Source organism: Echiichthys vipera, assembly GCF_963691815.1.
Source record: "Echiichthys vipera genome assembly, chromosome: 2".
Classification (NCBI taxonomy): domain Eukaryota; kingdom Metazoa; phylum Chordata; class Actinopteri; order Perciformes; family Trachinidae; genus Echiichthys; species Echiichthys vipera.
The window spans coordinates 10265739-10291160 of record NC_139827.1 but is presented as its reverse complement, the minus strand read 5'-3'; the positions used below and the strand labels follow the sequence as shown (position 1 = coordinate 10291160).

The 25422-nt window shown below is 40.4% G+C and overlaps 2 protein-coding genes across 2 annotated transcripts; one reads left to right on the top strand and one right to left on the bottom strand.

The window, feature by feature from the left end:
* Positions 1 to 3393: 3393 nt before the first annotated feature.
* On the top strand, positions 3394 to 7372 carry rps3a (ribosomal protein S3A). Its single transcript, XM_083934542.1, has 6 exons — positions 3394 to 3493; positions 4141 to 4244; positions 4878 to 5065; positions 6325 to 6533; positions 6746 to 6855; positions 7204 to 7372. The coding sequence occupies exons 1-6, from the start codon at positions 3432 to 3434 to the stop codon at positions 7329 to 7331; spliced, it is 801 nt and encodes a 266-aa protein (XP_083790668.1). The 5' UTR covers positions 3394 to 3431; the 3' UTR covers positions 7332 to 7372.
* A 931-nt stretch (positions 7373 to 8303) lies between these two features.
* sh3d19 (SH3 domain containing 19) lies at positions 8304 to 24276 on the bottom strand (the record flags this gene model as incomplete). Its single annotated transcript, XM_083936801.1, has 23 exons — positions 8304 to 8742; positions 8835 to 8935; positions 9663 to 9849; positions 10024 to 10073; positions 10381 to 10610; positions 10708 to 10766; positions 10854 to 10984; positions 12112 to 12184; positions 12278 to 12421; positions 12527 to 12595; positions 12684 to 12888; positions 12995 to 13035; positions 13601 to 13710; positions 13815 to 13928; positions 15024 to 16061; positions 16151 to 16340; positions 16686 to 16812; positions 17065 to 17104; positions 17301 to 17341; positions 18824 to 18863; positions 19990 to 20015; positions 23149 to 23221; positions 24207 to 24276. The coding sequence occupies 23 exons, from the start codon at positions 24274 to 24276 to the stop codon at positions 8632 to 8634; spliced, it is 3270 nt and encodes a 1089-aa protein (XP_083792927.1). The 3' UTR covers positions 8304 to 8631.
* Positions 24277 to 25422: the final 1146 nt, after the last annotated feature.

The following is a 25422-nucleotide window of genomic DNA, read 5'->3' as shown; positions in this document are numbered from 1 at the left end:
AGGAACTTCAGCCTTTGTTGTACTAATTAAGAGCTGAACGGAGTAGTAGTTTAACCTACCAATACATTATAAAACACAAACTCAGAGGCATCTGAAGAATTTCTATGATGCATGGCAGGCCAATAAAACCTTAACCCATGTAGTTGCCTATTCTTTTAAACAAAATGCTCAAATGCTATCATATGAATTTAGAATATACAATATAAATCATTCAGCAACTGTAGATAGACATCACACCTCACAATATAACTGATTAAAAAATACCATGAATAATAAATCAATATGAGCCCCCCGAGGGAAACTTGTATTTTGAACAAGCACCAAACACAGAGTTATGCTGTGGAAAAGGAAAAGAAAAACAGAAAGGGGGGGTTGAAATGTATTTAAAACTTTATTTCACTGCAGCACAACAGCACACTGAAAGATATCTGCATCCCACGGCAGTTGAAATCAAACATTAAAGCAAAGTGACAGCCCTGCTTTGCTTGCCTTTTCAAATCCCTACCAGCAACCCATGTGAGATGTTTACATAGCTGAGAGATCCCTATTTTATCCGTGTTTATTATTGCATCGCAAAACCCAATCTGTAAAGTTATAATCCATGCGTTATGTATATTTGTCATCTCCTTTCACTGCTCATACTGGCTAATACTCCATATTTGCTCTGATGGATATGCAACTATATGAGTGTTGTTGCCACAGAGGCAGCTGACGTCACTGTTACCACCGACCTCCCACTAAAGTGTAGCTGAGCCCTGAGGGACCCTGGATGTCATGGAAGCCAGCAGCAGCAGCACCCAAGAGACGCAGGCCTTGTCTCTGATGTAATGACCTGAAATCAGCAGACTTGTTCACTGCAGCCCAAAGGTATACCTTCCTAATAGGGCCTTAAAAAGCTAAACTTAAAAAAAACAAAACTGAAAAAACTGACCTTTGAATTGAACACGGACCATGCCTCATTATTTTTTGTAACTGGGCTCTAGATAACGGTGCAGGCCTATCAAAGTTTTACTGTATTCATCTTTTGCTCTCTTCCTTCCATCCTGTTCGACGGTCTTATTATCTGAGCAGAAGATTATCGTGTCTGTAAATGATTTAGTGTCAAAGACAATATTTATATAAATTAGCTTGAATTTGTCAAGAGCTGTACTTTCAGATTATGTTGGATTAAAGCTGGCAGGATTCACTTTGAACACACTGAAAGCAGAGAAGCCGTACATTAATGATGATGAATGAAAGTCCATTAAAGCCACCGATGTAATAGTGTTGCTTGTTGAAACAATACAGCAGACATTTTAGATGAAATAAAAACAAAAGCTGCAAATATAAATGAGCATATACTGTTGCTCTATGCCTTCACATGTTGTGTTATTCGTATGGTCTTAAAATATTCAGTGAAATTTTATTGGCGGCACTGCACGCTGCATTGAAGAATAGAATCTCAAATGGGGAAAAAAGAAAACAGCAGATAAAAACCAAAAACAACAACAAACGGCAATAACACCAATGCTATAAAACACACAAACACACACACACACACACACACACACACACACACACACACACAATAAAAGAGGGATCATGAAAACCCCAAACCCCAGAGGATAATATAAAGTTAAATCATTACTGTGTGTCTGCTGCAGTGTCATCACTTCTGTTTAATGACTGCAAAGTTTCACCTCTTTAATTTACATTTTCAAAATATTCTTACATGCACATAAACACTGCATTTGCATAAACACACGTGTTTCCTTCACCAACAGTCATTTAACGGTCTATAGGAATAATACTACTACATGTGTGCAGGATTTTTTTTTTCTTCAACTTTGATTAAGTTTTATCAACGGACAAAATTCTTGTCTTTGTTACAATAACAGTGTGGGTGGATAACAAGCTACACACCCGCATGATGTATTTACACACACCTAGAGACTGGTTCAGCCTGTTCAGAGATCAGGATGGTGGCTTTTCTTTTTCATAGTAGAAGCCCCACTGGTTCTTTTATTTTGTAAAGTACAAATTAAAAAAAGTGGCTTGTAGCATTAAAATCAACATCTGCAGTATTTGCCTCCATAAACACTTCAAAGAAAGTTATTTGAACAGTTACGTCCCGGTGCCCTGGCCAGGTGGAAATGCTCTTTAGGACAATTTTGTAATAATGCTCATAACAGAAGTGTAATTACTTCTATACAAAGTCTATCTAATGTCCTATTTCCATTCATCTTTGGAAAGTGATGTCTTCTAACATTAGCAGGAATGTTTGCACTGAATTCAACAGATTTCCCCAATAACATTAAAGGATATTATCCATGCAATGAATTTATTCGTAAATAGACCCAATGTTTCCCCTGTAAGTTCCTCATTCATGTAACTTTTGGACTCAAATTTCTTTATTAATCAGGGAGACTCATAAGGTCTTGGTCTCTTTAACCAAGAGAGAGAATGCATGGTTTTATTTTTGAATGTAGAGTCGGACAACAAGGAAGTTGACAACGTAACAAAATTGCTGTGTCTTTTGAGCAAATATCATATTCACAAGGCCAGATTTCTTCAGTTTCTTCCCAGTAAAAACTTGTTTTATGGTGAACTTTAGATATGCTATGACTCTGTTTGTCAAGTATTTTAAAACAAAAAAGCTTTCAAGACTTCTCACATCTTGAGGAACACTCAAAACTAGAGGGCACTTTTCATATTTTGATTGATGTCAGCCATTTGGGTCGAAGTGCTCTTAATTTTAATTTTTACTTCCTCTTATTACACACTATGATGATACTGATATTTTGCATGTATAAAACATCATTGTTTAGCAAAATGTACCATGTGTATGTTCAAGTTTACTGGTGCTTTACCTTTTTTTCTCTCTTTTTTGTATAATTCATTGTCTAAATTCAAATTTAAGTATACTAATGCACAAATACTTTTCTCAGATGTAAGGTATAAGTATAAATGTAAATTTGTGAGAGAGACCCCCCCCCCCAAAAAAAAAATAAAAATAAAATAAAGATACAAGCAAAACCAGCAGCTGAGATTTTTTTTTTTTATATTTCACATTTCTATGCAGGATATTCCAACGGTATTGCAGTAACAATGCCCGATGATTTAAGTTTCTAATTCATTGCTATGAACTGAAATTGTAATTGTATATTTATGTGCACATTTTAAAACTACTCCCTGTACTGTTATTTGTTTTGTAATGTAATACTATTGTGTTGATTATAAAGTTTGTTTATTAGATTATTATTAATGATTAAAAAATAAATAAAATACGTCATTGTGCCCGTGTTATTAGAACATTAGCCTTTTCACCAGCAGAGGGCGCCAAAGAGAGGCTGCGAGGACTCGCGAGAAAATCCAAATCTCACGACCTAGGCTGATCTCTTTATTTCTCGCGGTATTTCGTCCTTCCTCCTCTTTCACTCCCTGTAGCCAACATGGCAGTCGGCAAGAATAAGAGGCTGACCAAAGGCGGCAAAAAAGGTGCCAAAAAGAAGATGTAAGTACAAAATTCTTACATCGTTACACGAAACAGCCTTCGTCCTCTCAACTGGCGTCGCTTCGGCGCAAGAAATGTGAAGGATGAAGCCGATTTTTAATGGATGGGATCGGCGGCCAGTGCAAGTCTCGTCGTCGCCGGCCTCTATGGCGCTGGGTGCAGTTGTAGCATGCCGTGCCCCCCTTTTACAATGCGTTGTTGTATTTTGTCATAATTCAGTTTGTTTAATCAGGCTTGTATACTTGTAATGGTGAGTCTGGTACAGAAAGCACGTAGACATTGCAGCTTGGTCGCATAGTTGAGGAGAGTAACATTGCTAAAGTTACATGTTAGCATGGATTTAGCCACGGTTAGCTATCAACATGGCAGCCGAAGGACACAATTGGATTTATTTCTGATCAGGATAATTGTGGGCAGACATCACCCAGTGCCTTAACTGTATTGCCAAGTTGCATTAGTAAATTGCTCACATTAATTGCGTTGTTAAAGTGTAAATTAATTCTCCGTGGTTACCTGCTAACCTGCGCATGCTTCAGCAGTGACTCTGCTCTCCAGCTCACTGCACCTTGACTTGTGTGTTTTGTTGGACTGCCATGTTTCTGCTCATCGAGCCTGCTCTCTAAGTGTGTGTGTCCTTCTCTTTGCAGTGTGGACCCTTTCTCCAAGAAGGACTGGTATGATGTCAAGGCACCAGCCATGTTCAACATCCGCAATCTTGGCAAGACCTTGGTCACCAGGACTCAGGGAACCAGTAAGTCTTCAAGTGTAAATCTTCCAATGTTTAGGTGTCATTAGACTGCCACTGGGTCCATTTACACTGACATGACCAACCCGTTTGAGGCTTATTATGGTTAGGATTATATTCTAGCACAGATATCATGCTATTAGTATTCCCTGTAAACATGATAAATGCTAGTAACCAGGTTACTCTGCTCTATTTGCAGTTACAGAAACAAACCAGCAACATGAAAAATTCAACTCCACAGTTACTCCCACTGTACTGCTAATTTCATCATTGCCCTGATCACCAACTACAGCTGGCTGCTCGGGTTCATCCCCTGACCAAAGACTAGCTATTCCACGCACTTATTGATTAATTACCAGCTCCATGCTTGGGCCATATCAGAGAGAGGATGCAACAAACTATTATATTAAAGAGTTACACTTTTAGTAATGCTGTAAATACTCAAAAAATGCTAGCATTGAGTTCTACATCAGAGCCATAGGAGATAACCATGTGTCAGTTGTACTTGTACTAGGGATGTGTGGTTTGTTTCTATACCACTAGATTGCGCATGGGCTCATTTGACAAATGTTCCAGTTTCAAGAGATAACGGCGTTCCCACATGTGCTTGTCTCTAACTTGTTATTCACCACCACTTAGGAATCGCCTCAGATGGTCTTAAGGGACGTGTGTTCGAGGTGAGCCTCGCTGACCTGCAGAACGACGAGGTGGCCTTCCGCAAGTTCAAACTCATCACAGAGGATGTTCAGGGCAAGAACTGCCTCACCAACTTCCACGGCATGGACCTGACCCGTGACAAGATGTGCTCTATGGTCAAGAAATGGCAGGTAATTGTCACGTTTTAAAGAATAGTACTGCATGTCCTTCCTTGGAGATATATCAAGCCCCTTTTGCAAGTTGATTATTTCCACAATAAATGTTATTTGAGTTTATACGCCTTGATTAAAAAGGATGAGCACACCTGCAGCATTAGCTTGATTTTTAGGAGAAGTGGTTGTGTCCCAGTGAGGTTGTGTTGTGACTGGAGGGTAGTTGTTTGACTTTTTGGACTACCTGGACAAATAAAGCAGGAACAGTAGCTAGTCCACTTCAGGTGCTCGATCAACTACTCCAGCGGTAACAGTAGAAAACTGGTACTGAAAAGCTTCTGAATGCAACTGAAGAGACATTTCTATAAAAAAGCATGGATGGTTGCTTGATGCCTGGAGAAAATCATAAAAACTTCAAGTTGTATTCATTCATAAGCAGTCATATTTATGTAGCCAGTTTCACTGCTTTGTAGTGTGAGCACTTGAATGTCAGACCATATAGATCTTTCTTTCCATTTCTGGTTCCTGACTTCCTGTCAGCTGATGCCATTCACATACAGTGTAACAAGTAAACCATGGAAAATTAATCTGTAGTTTCCTTGGACTGCAACACAAAAAATTACTAATTTGGAAATTTTAACTGTAAAAGGGGTTTATAATACTAGTAAGTGGCTGAACTATGAATCTACTACTTGTAAATCAAATGTAGATTGTCTCAATTTGAGAACTGACAGGTGTGATTTTCTTTTTTTAATCATGAGATGACTGTTTGACTTCTTGAGAATAAATAATTCCCCCCCTTAAACGTGTGATCTATGTTCAATACCGGAAGGCAATATGCACTGCATACTGTCCAGACCCGGTGTTTGAGTGCTTAGGATATTTTGTTATCCTATTCTTTTTTTTTTTTTTTTTTTTATTGAACTGGAACTCTTAATGTTTTTGTTTTAGTTTGTGAATACTGTAAGAAATGCTTACAACTACAACATGCTCCTGTTCAGGATTATTTGTGCATTATTCATCCTTTAGACGCTTCATGTGCACAAGCTTTCTAAAACTCATTTGATTTTTCAAGACTGTACACAACATCAAGTAAACAAAGCTGCAGTCTTGTTCAGAGGTTGTGGAAGTGTACCTTGTGTGAAGAAGGAAATGTAACAGCAAATTGAGCGTCGCAAACGTTTTAGAATATGGGAACCATCACAGGCAGCTTGAGATCATAGGATGAAATTTTCCCTATGAAGACTAACCAGGATTGATTTGTTCTTTCCACTCAGACCATGATCGAAGCCCATGTGGATGTGAAGACCACCGACGGCTACCTTCTGCGTCTGTTCTGCGTGGGTTTCACAAAGAAGCGCACCAACCAGATCAGAAAGACCTCTTATGCCCAGCACCAGCAGGTCCGTCAGATTCGCAAGAAGATGATGGAGATCATGACCCGTGAGGTTCAGACCAATGACCTGAAGGAAGTTGTCAACAAGCTGTAAGTTTCTCCTGCCCCTAAATGAACATTTGTTCAAGTTGTTTTATTATGGTGGCTTGATTGCTCAAAATAAATGGCAAACATTACATTTTAGGTTATACAGGTAGAAGGCCCTTGTGTATTACTGTATGCATTTTGTCTTTATGTAACACAATATTTTGTAGACGTGTAGAAAATGGCTTGCATTAATCTGTTGTGTTGCTTTGTTCCAGGATCCCTGACAGCGTTGGTAAGGACATTGAGAAGGCCTGCCAGTCCATCTACCCTCTACACGACGTCTACGTTCGCAAGGTCAAGATGCTTAAGAAGCCCAAGTTTGAGTGTAAGTGACACACGGTTATAACGATGGCTGTGTACTTTTATTTTCCACTCCGTGGGAACACGTGATGATGAACTGTTTCGGTCCCAGATGATCGCCTGATTACTACCCATTGAGATCACCTGACGTTCCCATACATGAAAAACATACTGTTTTCATTGTGTGGAAGGATGGTGGTTTGCATTGGTTTCCCTGGTTAATTAGGTTGAGTGTAAAACCTTGAGTTGGGTTTGAGGCGTGATGGATGATCATTCCAGCATCATTGTCGTTTTCACTTTAAACATCCAGCTGCTTTATTTTTCCCTGTACTCTTAGCCCCTTGAGTTAAAAGCTGCTTTTGTTCTGTTGCAGTGGGCAAACTGATGGAGCTCCACGGTGAGGGCGGTGCCGGCAGTGCTGCAAAGGCAACCGGTGATGACACTGGAGCCAAGGTGGAGAGGGCTGATGGATATGAGCCCCCCATCCAGGAGACAGTCTAAAACACCCTGACAGATTTAATAAAAAATGTAAATGACCAACATTCTTGACTGTCTTGTGTCTTTGTGCATATAGTAATAGAACTAGTATGTTTTTGTGTATAGTACTTTTTTCTACCTCATTAAGTGTACATGAGGTAGACAAAATATAAACTGGTACAAGCAGTGAAATCCAACCCTACTACAAAAACAATGTGTTCAGTTTTAGACTCAAACCTTTGGCAGGATCTTACAAGTTTGGAAAAACTGATTTTTAAAAACTGTTTTCAAGGTCAGGATTGTGCTTGAATGTGAATATACTCAATGTTTATAAATGTTTGATTTTCAACAATCTGGTGTTAACAAACCTTGTGTAAACCAAAAATATTTTATAAGTTGAAATAAAATCATGTGTCGTCTCCTGATGTCACAGAGGCAGAGCAGACCCTCAACAGTTGTGAAGAACACCAAACTGCTATAATGTAAAGAAATACTTAATCATGAATTTTCCACAATTGCATTTAAATATAGATAATTATAAAGGCTTTGAGCGGACATTTTTAATGTGAAAATATTTAGTGCTTGGTTTTTACTGTAGAAACCCTGTTTGAGGCCAACTTTTAGTACCTAAAGTATTTGCGTCATATAAGGTGTTCATATTTTGTACGAAACCAAAAACATGTTTTATTTGTTCATTTGCAATTAGACTGGTGATGTCTAAATGATGCTTCTGGATGTAAATAATAAAATGTATAAACCAAATTGTGTTAAAGATGCAATGCAAAACTCAACAGGGCTTCTGAGTTATTAATCATATGGAAGCAATATTGTCATCTCCTTGAAGTGGCTTGAGCTTTATTTTAACCTAATTACATGTTACATGTAATAAATAGACCAGGTTCTGAAAGGAGGGTTGATTTCTTCAGGCATTAACTACACATGAAATGCAATGGAGATAGTACAACATGACTGAATTAGTAACTACAATTGGAGGACAATAATGACACAAACCACTAGGTGGTGTAAATACACAGTTGGTGAAGAATCAGAAACAGTTTGTAAATCAATTTCCAGCATATTTAAATTGTCAGCCAGCTTTACTCATATGTTTATTTATAACTGTGATAAATTATTCAGTGAACATTTCATTTTAAGTTGGCAGATGGCACCAAATCTAAAAAGACGTTGCACTACTTGGAACTGAAATACTGCATTCCAGTTAAAGACTTCTTCACATCAGACTACTGAATCTGTCCTCGGATCTAATTTCAGTTCGGGTAATCCAACAGTGTCTCTTTCTTGTTGTACGGAAAGTCACATGGCACTATTCCAGTACTTGCACATAGTTTTTAGGAACCAGGGCTCGTTTCCCTTTCAAATCACCCAGGAACCATTCTTCATCAACAGACTCCAGACCAGTTACAACATCCCCAACCTGAGAAAGAAGGAGTGAGAGGTTGTGTGAATGGCAGTGACTATTGTCGTCGTGTAAACGTGTTTAATTCATTCATTAAATAATTAGTGAACCTGCAGAGAGAGCTCCTCATCGCAGTCTGATGTGAAGTTGAACAAAGCCCTGCCTCGACCACCAGCAGCCACACTCTGCCGGAAATTAGACGACTGCTGGCCTGTTGAAGAAGACATATACCTGATTGAATAATATATGAATAATAATGACATAAAACTGTTCATTTGTGCAGAAATTAGCAAATATTATAACAACCGATGAATGCTTTAAACACTTACCAGTGCAAATACCATACAATACCCAGTTATAATTATTTAGATATAAATATATATAGATATAAAATGTGAGAAATGTATTCTTCTAAATACCCCCCAAAGGCACTGCACAACAGTAATATATTCCCTAAAGCGTAAGCACTGCCTAAAATCCAGTCAGGCACATCAATGATCAGACTAAAACCAGAATTTAAAAGTTAACCTCAATGAAAGCCAAAATACAGTCTTATTATTTCTTTGACTTTAACTGAATATTCTGGCCAAACAAGCAATTTGAAAAAAAATTGTGAGGCACTTTTATAGACCGATCGATTCATTGGCAGATGAGTTGATAATAATAACTGGTTGCAGCTGTACAGTACTACCAATAAAGTTGCTTGTCACTGAAACATAACAGTTCAACTTTGGTGTTTTAACGATAAAAAGTAGTTTACCAACACTTTATTTTCCTGTAATAAACTCTCTCTGATCCTATCCTAAACATTCGTCTTTACTGACAACCAGGATAAGTTCAATGATGGCAACAGACGGTAAGTGATGCAGATAATAATGAATTCAGGGCAGTCATTTTTTTCATATCCACAACAATCTGATGTCGTGAGAACTTCATACCCGTGCTGCTCTCAACAAAAGCCCTGGGAAACATCCCTTCTCTGCCGTTGAGCCGGCCGCTGCTCCACTCAGCGTCAATATGCTGGCTGATCAGGATGCAGTCGCCCTTTTGAAACGACAGGTCGCCTTCTGAATTCCCGGCGAAGTCATACAGAGCCACCACCCACTCCACACCAGGCTGAGACGCCTACAGAGTTCAGGACAAGAGAAGAGATGATGTTATAGTTCCATACACGTGTGCAATATTCAGCTGAAACAAACCTTTATCCCAGATGTTTGGCTTTTTTACAGAACACAAGGGGTCTGTTGCAAAACCAACATCGTCCTTATTGATGTTTCCGTTTATGTAAATATTGGTTACCTGAGCAGGTTTGACGGCTTCAGGGCACGTACTCGGAGAAGCAACCATGCCTGTGGGGAAAAGTGCGTACGCGTTACTACGCTGCAGACTTTGCTGCATGTGTGTGTTGAGACCTTTTGTAAACAGCGATTTAATGAAATAGAAACAGAAAAACAAATTCCTGACATGCCACAGATGGCAACGCCTGCCGACATAAAGCAAAAAAGATGGGCACAGTCACTCTTTTGGTTCAGTTTGAGGATCAAGAGGATGATATGGTGTAAATATTCTGATTTTAAAACACTGTCCCATCTGTAATAAAGTCTCAACAAACATAGTGTAAAGAATGAATGGATTTAGTCTTCCAGCTAATCTTACCAGGCAGTGCTACCCCGATGGACAGTCTCTTCTGCTGACTCGGGGTTGGAGGCAGATCTTCAATGATCTCTACAAAGTTAAGAGGGAAGATACCAGTCAGGGTGCCGATCTGTCCCCGAGCCCAGTCCTGTCCATCGTACGCCTTCAGCTGGATCATATCCCCCTCAGAGAACGACAGCTCGTCACTGTTGTCCCCCTCAAAGTCGAACCTCGCCACGCATCTCGGACCACTTCAGGGGGAGACAACAATTCATACGTCAGGTTAGTTCATCAGGTAGTTTGTAAAGGCAAGTGCAAAGAGTTTATGATGTAGAAGCATTAAGCTACCTGACTGTTGCAGACGGGGGCTTCGCTTTCCGTTCAGGGAGGGGTTTGGGTGAATTTGACTAATCGGAGAAAAAAATTCAGGTCTCTTTGCCACAAAAGAAGTGATCAATGCATCACAAACATGGAGTTTAGTGGTTATAATTTACCAGGACTTTGACATAGTTGGCGGGAAAGAAACCAGTAGATCCCCTACAGGTGCCTCTGTACCACTCACTGTCCACCTGCTCCACCGCGGTCACAACATCTCCTGCTCTCAGACCCAGCTCTCCTGGGCCCTCTGTGTGTGCAAAACAGAAAAGCCTTTTAAAACATGTTCAAAATGTCCACATGCAAAACAACAAATCATTTCAGTTATACTTATAACCCGCCTTCTGTCTGTCTGTGCGCCTTCTGTCTGTGCGTCAGGAGGCGGGTTAGCCTAGCCTAGCATAAAGACAGGAAGCCGGGAGAAGCAGCTGACCTGGCTTTCTCTAAATGTAAATATTTCTTTTTTTAAGTTTCTGTATACTGAAAAACACACTATACTTTATACTAATTAGTGAGTTTTATACGTGTAGGTAGGCACATTTTTCAGTTTAGGACAGAGCCAACTATTTCCTCCTACTTTTGGTCTTTCTACTAAATTAAGCCAATTGCCTCCATCCTCCAACATAAAGACTGAAAGCACAGAGACAAAGAAAGCCTGGTTCTCTTTGGAGTAAAAACACCTTCCCACATCACACCAAAAACTCACTAATTAACACACTAAACAAGCTATATGTTTAATCCATGTAAGTACTTTTTAACTTTGGAGAGCCTGTTACTTCTGCCAGTGCTAATGGCACATGGGAGAAGATGGAAGCCAGGGCTTTCTGCCAGAAATCTTTTAGGCAACAAAACCACTTGGTTAAGTTTAGAAAAAGACAGTTGTTTGGGATTTAAACTCTGGAGGCTAACTTCTCCCTTATATTCTCCCTTCTCCCGCATATTTATGTGGAGTGTATCTACAGTATATTCTTAGGGTCCTTTGTTTTCCACAGCTCAATGTCCTCTTAATATGACCCATTAAGTAGACCTTTCAAAGGGTTTATGGTATGTTATATAAACAAGGTAAAATGACAAATGTATGTTTCCCTTGGTCAATATGTTGAAACAACCCACTTACAGCTCACTTATTCTTTACTCCTTGAAGCCTACACCCTCCAGTTTGTGGGTAAGACATTGATAACTCTGCCGTGGCTAAACAGACCATTCAGACCATTTTTTTTTTTACTATTTTAACTGCAAAGTTTGGCCTCACAATTCAAGGCTAGACTATGCCCTTGGGGCACATAGGACCCTGGGAACAGCCAGTCTCCTTTAAGTGTTATTGTATAATTTCAGTCAGCAGCTGTTTGGTTTAAAAAACAAACCCTGATGTGTCACCTGGATTGAAGTCATGAATGGCCTCCACCTTCAGCTCATAACCAGCCCCACCTGAACCAGCTGGAGTGGCACCCTACAGCGAGAGAACAAAAAGGTCAAATGTGTCAGAGCCCACAGCCTCAAGTATCAAAGACATACATCTACTCATAAATGCAGGACCAGTTACCTGAGGTGGGGACATTTGTGAGAGAGGGGAAAGAGGATTTATGACCATCATGCGAGACTTGTGGACTCTGCCTCTGGTGTCTCCAACTTGGCAGTCAAATGTGTTTTGGTCAGTCTCCTCTAGCAGCAGAAGCACTTCATTTTGCTATAAAAAAGGCCAACAAAAGGCATTCAGTGTTACTGAATCAATTCTAGTCGTTGCACTTGCGTGTAAAGGTATTATGTAAGCCAGCAAAAGTAGCTTAGACACCTGAAATGACAGTTCTCCTGTATTACTCCCATTGTAGTCACAGGAAGCGATCCCATGAGGCAGTTGAAGCTGTTGAAAGAAAGTAAAAATTAAACAGATGCTCATCAAGTGGCGTTTGAATCATGATTGCTCTGTTGTTCAGTGGGATCTCTCTCACAGTGTATTTGTTGTAGAGACAGTGGCCTGGGTTGGGCCTTGGAGGTAAGACAGGTCCTTTCCTCTGAGGCTTCTGTGCCTGGGGTTTAGGTGAAGCTTCCCATGATGTTGAATGGGATCGACCAGCGGCCTGGAGGCCGGGTGGGGGAGGTCTTCCTGGGCCTGTTTTGGCTGGAGGTGGGCGAGGTGGGAGGGAACTCTGCCTCCTGGAGTTCAACACAGTCATGAAGTTGAGAAGCGTCTTTGCAAAGTGTACTGTACCATCATTTAATATTCAGATTTCACTGCTAGAATTTCCCCCCCTTTACTCACCGAGGTGGTAGTGATGGCTCCGTCCCAAACTGGAAAGACTCCTGCAAAAGAATCCAATTGTGCATTTTTATTGCCACTAAAACAAACTCTCAGCCTTCAGCACTGGAAACCATAGAAACCAGGCTAGAAGAAAACATTCAGCCAAAGCTGGCGTCATCTCAACAGCAGGCAATGTGTTCATGGGACTACACTATCTTAGTTAGTAGAGAGCAGAGGAAAATAAGCAGGTAAACTACACAGATGACAGACAAGATAAACCTAATTTAAAGGGACATAATCTCCTCAAAATGTGCCACATTATAGTTTTTATTTCTTTTTTTACAGAATATTATTTTTTGCTTTAATGCCAGGAGAGAGAGGGCAAAAAGCCACAGGTCAGAGTCAAGCATGGGCCACTGCGGTGAGGACTTAGCCTCTGTATATGGGGCGTCCGCTCTACCAAGTGAGCTACTGGGAACCCCATCCATGTCGTAGTTTACAAACAGATATATATCTTAATGTATTTTTAGGTCAACAAAGAATAACCTTTTACGCTTCTGGGTTGTTCAGAGAAAGTGTTTGCAGAGTTTAGAGGCTTCTGATTGCTCAGTGGGATGCAACTCTTACCTGGCGGGGTAGAATGGGCGTCTGGCTTCTGTGGTTCACAGTGGTGTTTAGGGATCCTACGGGCTTCTGAGCAGGGAGAGGAGGGGGACTGTCCTGAAAACTATCCGACACTGAAAAGAGAACTGTCCTTACCACAACATACTTAAAACATGTGCTCCATTATGATGTGTCCAAGTATTTTAATTGGAGTATAATATGACAGTCAAACACTCACATGAACCAGTTTTGCTGGGGACCCTGATCGTGGTTGGTCTCCGTGTGATACTCTGTCTGGTGCAAGAGCCTCCGTTGCTGTCCACATTATGCTGAGGCTTGACCGTGGTGTGATCTGAACAAAGAGACACTTTATTAAATATATTTTTTAATGTCAGTGAAACTATTTATGCTACACTGACCAGAAAATGGACGCTCAGGAGCCGAACACTTTTAGGAACAGTTTTTGAAGCCTACTTTATCTATTTGCTGACTGAAATTTAAATCTAATAAATCAAATTAAAGGAACAGTGCAAAAAGAGGTGAGAGGATTAAAATCACTCCCATGTCTGTGTTAAAGGAATACTTCACCCATTTGCATGAAGCTTTGTATTGTTAGAAACCCAGTCATATTTTTGATTTCCTCATTCCCCTGAGACGCGAGAGAGCCCAACTACCTCTAACACTTCCTGCTTTAAATGCCATCAAAATTGTCATTTTGTGTCATTTGAAACAGGAAGTGTTGAAGAGATGGGCTCTGGTGAAACTGCAAGCAATAGTTCATCATTTTTCAAACCGCCTTATAGGAGGTGGGACCCACTGACGCTACAGACCAATTTCAGATCAGTGGGTGGGACTTACTGAAACTAACATCGGCCATCTTCCTTGGAAGCTAAACTTGGCTAAGATAAGATAACAGGTGGATACAACAATGGCGGAAGGTACTCAGTATATCTAAGAAGGGGATTACGAAGATCTGATGCTCGAATTGAGCCGCAATATAGCGACGAGCAGCTGAAGCTTATGGGGGGAACGGGAGGCGTCTACTGTGTCTACAGATGAGGCAGAAGACCTGCCTGTTGCTGAAGAGGCAAGGTGCATTATGGGAGTTGTTGTTTTCAATCCACAAGCGCCATTAAGTCACTTTCTGCCTTTTCTCAGTCAAGAAGGCACCAAATTAGGAATTAATGTTACATTTTGACTACATATATGACCCACTTTCAATACAGATTAATGTTTACTTTAAGTATGGGACTAGAGCCATGAGGCGGTTAGCCTAGCTTAGCGTAAAGACTGGCCGCAGGGGGAAACAGCTAGCATGGTTCTCTCCATAGTTTAAGGGATATTATTATGATAAAACAATTTTTTATTCATCAAATCAATACATCTCTGCAGAGCATTATTTTTGTATTACCAACTATTCATCTCCTAAAAATGAAATGCTACTCACTTGTTGGACTTTCCACATACACGTTCTCTGTGGTCATGGAGGCCGAGTTGTGGTTGTTTATATTCATGTTGGGTTTCAGAGGTTCTTTAAGGGGCTTCACTGGAGGTGTTGGGGGAACTGGTGGAGGGTCATCTTCATAGATGCAGCTGGCTCTGGTCAGTACAGAAGGACGTGACCTGGTTGGGGTGGCTGTCTTGTTGAGTAAAATCTCTAGCTCCTCTTTTACAGGTAGGCCCACAGGTTTCTTCGGGGGCTGAGGTCTGGGGGCTGGTGTGGGGCTTTGGGGGACATTTGTGATTGATATATTTTGATAGTCATTATCTACACTGTGGTTTAACTGAGGTTTGACAGCTACAGAAGGTTTAGCAGCGACTGGGGGTCTGTTTGTCGCCTTCCTGGGTCGAGGTTCTGGTTTGGCTGGTTCAACCACATTTACCTCCTCTGTGGAAGTCTGGGTCTCAAAGGCTTGGATCCTGGCCCGGATATTGCGTTGACTGTTGGTGGGGTTCATCTTGCCACCAGCATCCTCACCTTGTAAGACCTCGTCTGATTGGTAAACAACGTCACCGTTCTCCTCAAACTCGTTATCGGCACTAAAGACCTCCAGTAACTCCTTCAAATACCTATTCAAGGAGACCCCTTCTGGATCAGAGTGAATGTTGTCACAGTGTTCACCAAGCTTGACCAAAGTCTGAACTGTGACCTCTTCTGTGATTGCCTGCTTTCGGGATTTCGTACGAGGCAGAGGAACAGGGCGTCGACTGTGTTCTGAATCTGAAGACGGGGGAGTAGTTTCAGTGGTGGGAGAAAGGTGTTTTGTAGGAATATCCCAGTATACGCTGACAGATCTACTGCAGGTGTGAGTGGAATCTGCTTCGTTGGGCTGCTCCACATCCGACTTTGAGTCGCTTTGGTCCTCAGTGTATGTGGGTACTGCAGTGTTTGTTCCAACCTTGTCGTCAGCGGGAGGGACAGTTTCAGTGACGCTGCCCACCGGTTTCGGCAGTGATGGCCTTGGAGGTTTTTGTGGCTTTTTACCTGGACATAAATGTAATCATCATAAATGAATCATCATGAAACACATCAAACACATTTACACTACAATAGATGATTCCTGTATGCCGCACCTGCAGGTCTTTTCACTGCTGACTGTGGAGGAGCACTGCACTGTGGGACAGAGCTGGAGGTGTCGCTCACAGGGTCAGTCTGCGTTGCACACGTGGTGGTGCAGGTGGTCCGGCGGGGGGCTGCAGTGGGCTTGACAATGTGCACTTCCTGTGTCTTCTCTTGAATCACCTGGTCATAGGATGGTGGGGGCTAAGTCATGAAAAAGAGAGTTGTTCACATACCAGCACACGTTATTTGACCAGCTTCTGCTTATGGCACCTGCTGAGTACGTTAGGATACTCCTCCGTCTTTTTAGACTTAATTTAGTCCTAATTCTTCAGCAAAAGTTTATCTCCAGCAGTGTGGCTTTGAAACGATATTCATACCTTACCTAATTAAATAAAAACTTTCCATTTGGTGTCTATCCTTGACCAGCACAGAACCATAGCCATAACACATCTAACCTAGATACTGGCCCGTGAATAACCAAGTATTGTTCACTGAAAAAAAAAACAAGCAAGTGAAATCAAACACCATCAATCAGGTGAAGCCTACCTGGGGAACAGCCTGGATGCCTTCAGACCAGCGTGACTGAGGGGGACGAGGGAACACCACAGAGGTTCCTAAGAACCAGTTGTTACTGGCCAGAGGTTCTGCAGCGACGATGGTAATCTCTGGTCGCCTGATGTACAAACCACATGATACCAATTTAGAGCACGTCCAATCCTTATATATGATTAATTTCACGCTTGATTGTTAACTTGATTTCTTTCTTAGCGTAGCTGGAAAAGTATAGTTCTCTTAGTGGGTCGTTTGTAAAGCAACATGCAACTACAATCTATTTTGATCACCATAAATGAGACGCAACATGTCTGCTCAAAAAGTAAACACCAACAACAACAATTATTTGTCTACAAATTTTTGCTTGAATTACCTTCTTTCTCTGTTGTGGTCACTCTGAGAGGTTGTTCTTGCTGAAGGTAGAAAGATCATATTAATTATGTGTCATAGATGTCCCTTGATGTTTTTTTTTTTTTACATGTATGAGTGGAAACATTTCACTTCTATTTAACAGAAAAGTGGTGGAAAAAATCACTTTCATGAGGTAAAAGTTAATCCTGAAAAGGCTTTTAACTTCTACAAAAAACTGCTCAGTTTTGGCAAACTTACTTCGTTTGATAGCAGCTCGTATCGAAGACAGAGGCCCTTGGCTGAAGAGAGAGCAGAACAGGAAGTCCAATTATCATTAAGGTGTGGAGCCATACAGACTAGAGCGGATTCATACCTTTGTGGTGACTCAATTGTTAAAAAGAAAACTCCTCCCACACCCCTGAGCAACATCATACTAAATATTATCTCCATCCATACTGCTATTTTAGACTGTTGATGCAAAGTCATGCAAAGATTAAGGATTTTACTTCTAACTTCTAATTTACTAACTTATAATATCTAGGATGATCAAAAAGAGCTGTACAGAGACAGGTACAAGAACAGAATTAAAAGGAACGATAATGTTAAAATGCCTTTTATCATTCAGATTTTAAAATGTCTACAGATTCCTACCATGATACAGTTAGGTGCACATAGTCCATTTTGGTTGTTTAGTTGAAGGGACAAATTATTGCTCACTGAGATGTAAACATACACTGGAAGTGGCATAAAAGCAGATGGACCCATTGGTAAGACAAGAGCAAAATAAATAAATAAAGTAATAATAATAGTCTTAAAAGGTGTAAACAAATAAACAGTATAAATGATAAATTGTAGAAATGGCTTTAATGAAGTTTATATAGCTTAACGTATGTGCAAGGATCTTGAAGTATTCAACAAAGAATTGCTTATTCGAGGCAAAAATACTTCACATAGGTTAAAGAAGACTGAAGGTTTATATCACCAAACATACTTCCTGTACTTGATGTTTAATATGACATAAGAGGAGAAGAACATCCCTGCAGATGCTGTTTATGTGCTCAGTTAAAATCCACCTACCTTACAAAAACATGGGGGAAAAGGTACCACTTCCAGATAACACGACACCTTCTCTCCACACCGAACACACAGTTTCATATCCTCAGGCTGTTTACCTCTCAGTGGGTAAAGATTATTTTCTAATCCTTAAATGATATCACTCTACCAGGCAACATTATAAAAGTAAGATCCCCCGTCTTTGTGCTTTTAAGAGAGTAGAGATAAAACAATTGTGATACTTTGTGCTGACAGTCTCTTTACCAAAGCTTACAGTAAATTCTCTTGACAGCGGAGGCAGGCGCATCATTAACACACATCCTGCTCATTAAGCACAGACTGCAGGACAGTGATGTAAACTATCTTGGGGAAAGACAAACCGTCCTCGCCCTCAGCTCGATACCACATGGTTATTTAATTGATTATCTGAGCTGTAAACACAGGGACCTCTAGGCCTTCCTGCACGGTCTTTCATGAACTATGTTTTAAATTAGATCTCTATGGAGGTCTACAAGTGCCTACAAATGTCTGTAAACAATAACTGAAAAACAGCATCATGACGTGTTTGTCCGCATGTTGACCCTCTGTTAGTCAGTAAGGATCAGTGCATTGTTTTGGTCCATTCACAACCTCACCAGCATCAGCAGATATGACCGTTAAAGGGATAGTGCCCTGTTACCAGCCACAGACACAGTTTTGGTAGTAATGCAAGAAAAAAAAAAACATACCTTGAATGTAAATGATCTGGCTTGGTTCTTTCTGGATGATCTGTAGAAAAAGAAACAGAGAGGTGCAGGTTTTTAAAGTGATCTCATGAAGGTTTATGTCTGTAACATCATGATACAGTAATTTTGACAGAGGATCGGACTGAGAAACAAGTGAATTAAGTGCCTGACAAATCAAGAAACTTTATCACATTGATTTAGCTGAAATCCACTATTGCAACTGAATAAAGCTGCACTGAAAAACTTCATAAACAAGTTAAATTTCCATGTCTTTTTGTATTATAAAGCAAGTAAAGGTTCTATATAAATACTAATCCATGGAGAAATTCACATAATTCAGAAACTGTGCCTTTAAACAAGCCATCAGGACTTCTGTGCAGTTTGATGTCACAAGACAGGCGCCAAAATGGAGCGTTTCAGACAGACGGCGAATACAGGTATATCCAGACAGTATGAGAAAAGTAATGTGTTTTGTGAACAAATAAGCATGTAAACATACTCTAGCAGAAACCTAAAATACAAATATAAACCTGAAAATTAGCCTAATATGGGTCCTTTAAAATGACAGATTTGATCATGAGTCACTATGTAACCCTGGCTAAAGTTAAACAATCTGGTACTTTCCCATGTGCTGCTTCAGACACTCACAATAAAGTGAGATCCTGTCCTCATTTGGCAGCGACCTGAATTTCAAGTCCAACAACCAGTGGTAAAGAAGCAAAAAGTAGGTTTCACATCACACTACATTAGTTAGGAACAGTGATGCAAACAATGTAACGTAATAAAATGTCATTTGTTTCCTTGTATTTGAGTGCAAACTCTTAAGAAGAATATTGAAGAAAGCCAGCTTTGTTGTTGATGCCTCTAGCCTGCGTTGGCAGTCTAATCCACCTGTCACACCTGTTACTGTTATCTGTTGGTGCCACAGAGCTACTGCCTCAAGTTACACTTTAACAGCATGTGAGGAGAGTCTCTCTACTTTCACTTAGCCAGAAAGAAGCAAATTAGCAACTACCAGTTAAAGTTTAAAGCTCTGTTACTTCACACAACACATCACCACTTCCTTGTATATATAAAGTCTGATATACATGACAACAACAGCACAGTTGTCTGGTTTGCTTTACTTTCACTTTTGAGTATCATGCTGTTCAATGCAATTATGCTCCTACCTTTGAGGTATTTAAAAGGAATAAATCTTCAGTATCAAAAGAATATTTCCACCATGATCCCATCTCCTGGTCTGAGTGTGACAAAGAAACTTGAAGGAAGCCGGCACACACCCACAGACAACAGAAAAGAGAGGGAGGGCCCTGTGATATCTCAGCTCTCCTGTGTTTACTTGGCCAATCTGACGAACTGGAATGTGGTCATTCAGGAAGTGGAGGTTGTGCACTGCACCGTCACTGTCTTTTTCCTACAATCTAAAAGACCATGCCACTCGGTGCCACTCGGAGCTGGCATTAGTCTAACAGTACTTGAATAATTAACTTCAACAGGTCCGATTGACTGTCACAGTCTACTTGTGTGGCTGATAAATATGTATCAATAAACCAATATAGCTAGTGTGAGAAAACAAAACTACAAGAATGAAAAATGTGAATCAAAGGAGACTATCGCATACACACACAAGTGCTGTACATGCAAGATGCTGAAGTAAATACACTTGGGGGGGGGGGGGGGGTATGAAAAAGCATGACAAATATTAAAGAACTACAAAGACATGCACGTGTTAGGTTAATTGATGACTCTAAAATTGCCCGTAGGTGTGAATGGTTGTCTGTCTCTGTTCGTCTCTATGTGCCCTGCGATAGACTGGCGTCCTGTCCAGGGTGGACCCCGCCTCACGCCCGATGTCAGCTGGGATTGGCTCCAGCATCCCCCGCGACCCCGACCCCGGGATAAGCGGTTGAAGATGAATGAATGAATGAATGAAAGTATTAAGAAATAATTTACGATCACAGAAAAAACTCTGGACTGACTCGGGGCCTTTAAGCTTACATTTAAAAACATCACACTTTAAGATACCGTGTGATGTTCTAGGAGGCTGCACATGAGCGAATGTTGCTTCACCAAAGGTTTTCAGCTTCCAGAGCACCAGAGGAGTCCCCCTGCTTCTCATTAGACGCATTTCAGATATGTTGTCTAATATAAAGGACACGTGGTGTGTTTTAAAAACAGTATTAAAGAACTAGCATATGACCTGTTTAGGGTCTTATAGGTGTAATATGTATTCTCAGTCATCAGACAGTAGATGATTTGGCTTCTTTGGAAAACCATATAACAGACATTAGACAATTAAAATAGTCAAGCCAAATAGTATTACCATTAATATCTTTGTATTGATTTCAGGAGGAAGTGTATTCACTTTGGTGATATATTAGAGATGGTAAATAGATTTGGTGCTATTCTAAAAATGAGCCTTTCAGTTGAATTCAGAGAAAAAAATAACACTTTAACAGTTTAACATCTAGTTGAGACACTGATATATTAGTTACATTTTTGGAATAAAGTATTATCTACCGACTGAACTGAAGAAAAAGTAATATTAAGTTGTGTAATATGAGCTTAAAGTGAAACAAGGAGGGAACACTGTCTGGGCCACTGGGAGAGCAAACTGTAGGTTGAAAAGCAATGGGTTTTTTAGGTGAATGTGAATAGCCGGTCGATTTTTCAATCTTGTGATAGAAATGATATAGAAAAAACAAGTACAGTAACTTCTCCATAAATGTTATCTGATCATCATCAAATATCAATCATCATATCGCACAGTAGGGCACCCAGATAAACTGTTTGTTGTCAAAACAGTTATTGTTAATTTAGAAGAAGAAGAATTCCTTTATTAGTCCCGCAACGGGGAAATTCGATTACTTCACTCTATTATTGTTTTACAGGTTACACACACACATGTGAAATACACACACATGCACAGACAGGACCTATATACATGCAATTAATAGAGAGATGTTAGAGCAAGGGGGCTGCCAGTGACCAGCGCCCCGAGTAGTTGGAGGTCCGGTGCCTTGCTCAACAGCACCTCGACAGTGCCCAGGAGATGAACTGGCACCTCTCCAGCCACTAGTCCACGCTCCATTCATGGTCCACACAGGGACTCAAACCGGCGACCCTCCGGTTCCCAGCCAAGTCACCTATGAACTGAGCTACTGCCGCCCCCAAGAATGTGATTGTGTATCACGATATCTTAATATATGATTTTATCACGATACAATTCCACTGAAATACGATAAATGACACTGAATCATTGCTCAGCCCGGTTTTATAAGGTTTTGGACTCTGTTTCTAATCAATATCCTTTGGTACTTTTGGACAAGTGGCACATGAAAACACGCCACAAACACACGAGAAAGCTGCTGAGGTCAGCAGGAACAGGATTCCCTTTATAGCCACACTCTCCCTCGAACACATGCTGACATTACTCAGCACAGCGGCAGCAGTCACAGAGCAGCTGGGATAACGTCTGGCAACAAAGGGAGAGAAAAAAAAAACAATACGGCTTCAAGGGACACACTACACCAGCAGCAGAACTTCATAACAGTGAATTCAAAGATGAAGACTTTGGCTAAAGTGTGTTTTTCCAATAGGCACGGGACAGTTTGCTGATTCACCGTCACATTATAGTGTGTCACACTCAACCTGCAGGTATAAACACAACATTTGTGCAAAACAGATTTGCCCTCACTTGAAAAAACAAGACTGACGATGGTGTTGAGTGACTAACACTGATGTGGACCTCCAGAGAAGATAAGATGGTGTCAGTGCAGACGAGTGATTCACTGTGGAAACTACCCAAAATGGTATCTGATGTGAATCCATAACGCTGAGAGCCACTGAAGATGGAATTTCTTAAAAACGTTATTCTGTAAGGACGGGAAACTGCATCAAGTACAGACAAGCAAGGCCTGTTCATGACACAGCAGCCTGTTTTGAAATTCCCATCCAGGCAGCTGGTGGGGTTAGGGTGTGGTTGGGTGAGGGCGGCGTGGGGGGGGGGGGGGGGGGGGGTTAGTCTACAATGGCTGCAGATAGCTGGGCAGGGCACGACGGGTCACGGGGAGGGGTTCAAGCAGTAAGTGTTTGCAAACCAGGTGCTGCTAAGAAAAACAAGGAACAAATTCATAGAGGGGAAACTAACTTACTGAGACAGTTTCAGTGCTTGTACGAAATAAAAGCTGATGTTTGTTCACTAAACCACAGACTGGATACTGAAACTACAAAACTGTAAGCATGCCAAAACTAAGAGGAACAACAGAGCCATTTCCTTTGAGTGATATTGTTGTTATGAGGTGTGTGGGCTAAGCTTCTATAATCACTGAGAGGGAAGGTAAGTGACGTTACTGTAATAAGGTGACAGCTCTGTTTGCGTGCACACACCGTTACTCTCAACTATTAACAAAGGCACACAAATGTAATTCACAGAGAAATCCATCAGTGGCTCCTATCAATGACACTTTCACTCATGGAGTGATAAGCTAACACATTTTTAAAATATATGTCATAGGGTGTACAGGGGATTATTTCAGCAGCTTAACCAAATGGACACAAATTGTCCTTTATTAGTTTGTTTAAAATGTAGCATTTTTTATCAGTTTAAATCCACCCAAGAGACCAAAACATGACATTCAGCCGTACTGCTTCATGCTGTTGGAGAGGTTTGTGTCTCTTAGCTCCCGCAGGAGCATCAGAGGTATCAGAGGCATCAAAGCAAAGGCATTAACAATGTGGTGAACACATTTAAAGCATGAAGGTCAATCCAGTGTATTCACCCACATAAAGACTTCACACAGGCCTATCTGTCCAGCTCACAAAAATATTGCAGGCGTGTCACGTTTCAGCAGCTTCTGATAGCAAAAGTTGTTAAAAGGATCATGCAGGTGTTTTTGTTATCTTCAAATCATGCAGACTTTGCACTCTTTCTTGCAAAATAAATTGTTGGATTTGTTTTCCTATTGTTCCAGACCTCCATTAGTTTCCATTGATTTCTGCATGTAATAAAAGTAGCAGACTCATGCCATGACATAACCACACAGCAATAAAGTCATTAAATTAAAGTCACAGGCTCCAAGTTCATTGTAGTGGATCATACAACGCAACTAAGTCTGCTAAGGGATTTTCATATGCTACAGAAATGGGGTGGTAAGAAAAATACAGCCACGTTTTAGATGATCAGCTGTGTTGGAAGTGATTTGTAATAAATTGGTGAAAACGTGCGCAAAGAGCCGGTAAAACTCACTTCACTGTCAGCCACTAAGAGTGTTTAACATGTAACGTGTCACTTCGCTCAAAAAGTCTGAATTAAATGCAACAAATAATGATCTGACAGCCGATTCCAGTTAAGTGGTCTGGATGTTACATTCCCACACAAACGTACCTGTTGCCTGGCTTCTGTTCCGGACGTCGCGCCTCCCCTCTTCCTCCTCTTCACGCCGGGCTTCAGCCATCGGGGTTTAAAATTTAAAATAATGTAAAACAAGACAAAACAAAATAAAATGCCAGTAATCCTTGTGTAGAAGGGTAGCTGCTTGACGTGTCTACACGGTCGGTAAAACCTGGGTTACAGACCGGACCACTGACTGTTCAGAGTCCTGCCCACAGCCGCTCTCTCTCTGCCCCCCCAGCGGGCGGAGGTGGTGCCACTCACCGTCAGGACCCCGGACAGGCAGCGGGCACACTGCTGTCAGAGCAGGGTCAACCCACTGATGATAATATACTATTATCCACTATAGGGAGGATACCACACTTTCATTTTTATATGATTGTTTTTTTTCTTATGTTGTCTCATGTTTTACATACTTTTCTAAATGTACTTATTGTTATTCTATAGGTACTGGTGACATCATTCTACTCGTTATACACTTTACATATATCACTCTGTTGTTTTTATTGTTTTTATTCTTATGTTGTCTCATGTTTTACATACTTTTCTAAATGTACTTATTGTTATTCTATAGGTACTGGTGACATCATTCTACTCGTTATACACTTTACATATATCACTCTGTTGTTTTTATTGTTTTTATTCTTATGTTGTCTCAGGTTTTACATATTTTTCTTAATGTAGCTACATTAATTTTTATTATATAGGTACAGGTGACATCATTCTACTCGTTATACACTTTATTGTTTTAATTGTTTTTATTCTTATGTTGTCTCATGTTTTACATATTTTTCTAAATGTATTTATTGTTATTATAAAGGTACTGGTGACATCATTCTACTCTTTATACACTTTATTGTTTTAATTGTTTTTATTCTGATGTTGTCTAAATGTATCTACTTTTATTGTTATTCTATTGACACTGATGTTAACATGTATTTACGCTATGGTTTTTATTCTAAAGTTGTCTTATGTTTTACACATTTTTCTAAATGTTTTTACTTTTATTATATATATATATATATATATATATATATATATATATATGTATGTATAGTTACAGAACATTCATACACTGTGGTGTTACCCCTTTTTACTCAAGTTTATATCTAAATACTTCTCCTATCAGTGGCCATCTTCAAAAGTACCTCCTGAGTAGATGGAGACACCCAAGTGTGGGGAAAGTTGCAATTACACTGTTCTTCCACTA

Bases quoted from the DNA above. Each gene is read 5' to 3' on its own strand.
- rps3a (XM_083934542.1), top strand. From the start codon at position 3,432: ATGGCAGTCGGCAAGAATAAGAGGCTGACCAAAGGCGGCAAAAAAGGT. The intron at 5,066-6,324 runs GTAATTGTCACG...CTTTCCACTCAG, and splicing joins CTATGGTCAAGAAATGGCAG to ACCATGATCGAAGCCCATGT. The intron at 6,534-6,745 runs GTAAGTTTCTCC...GCTTTGTTCCAG, and splicing joins AAGGAAGTTGTCAACAAGCT to GATCCCTGACAGCGTTGGTA.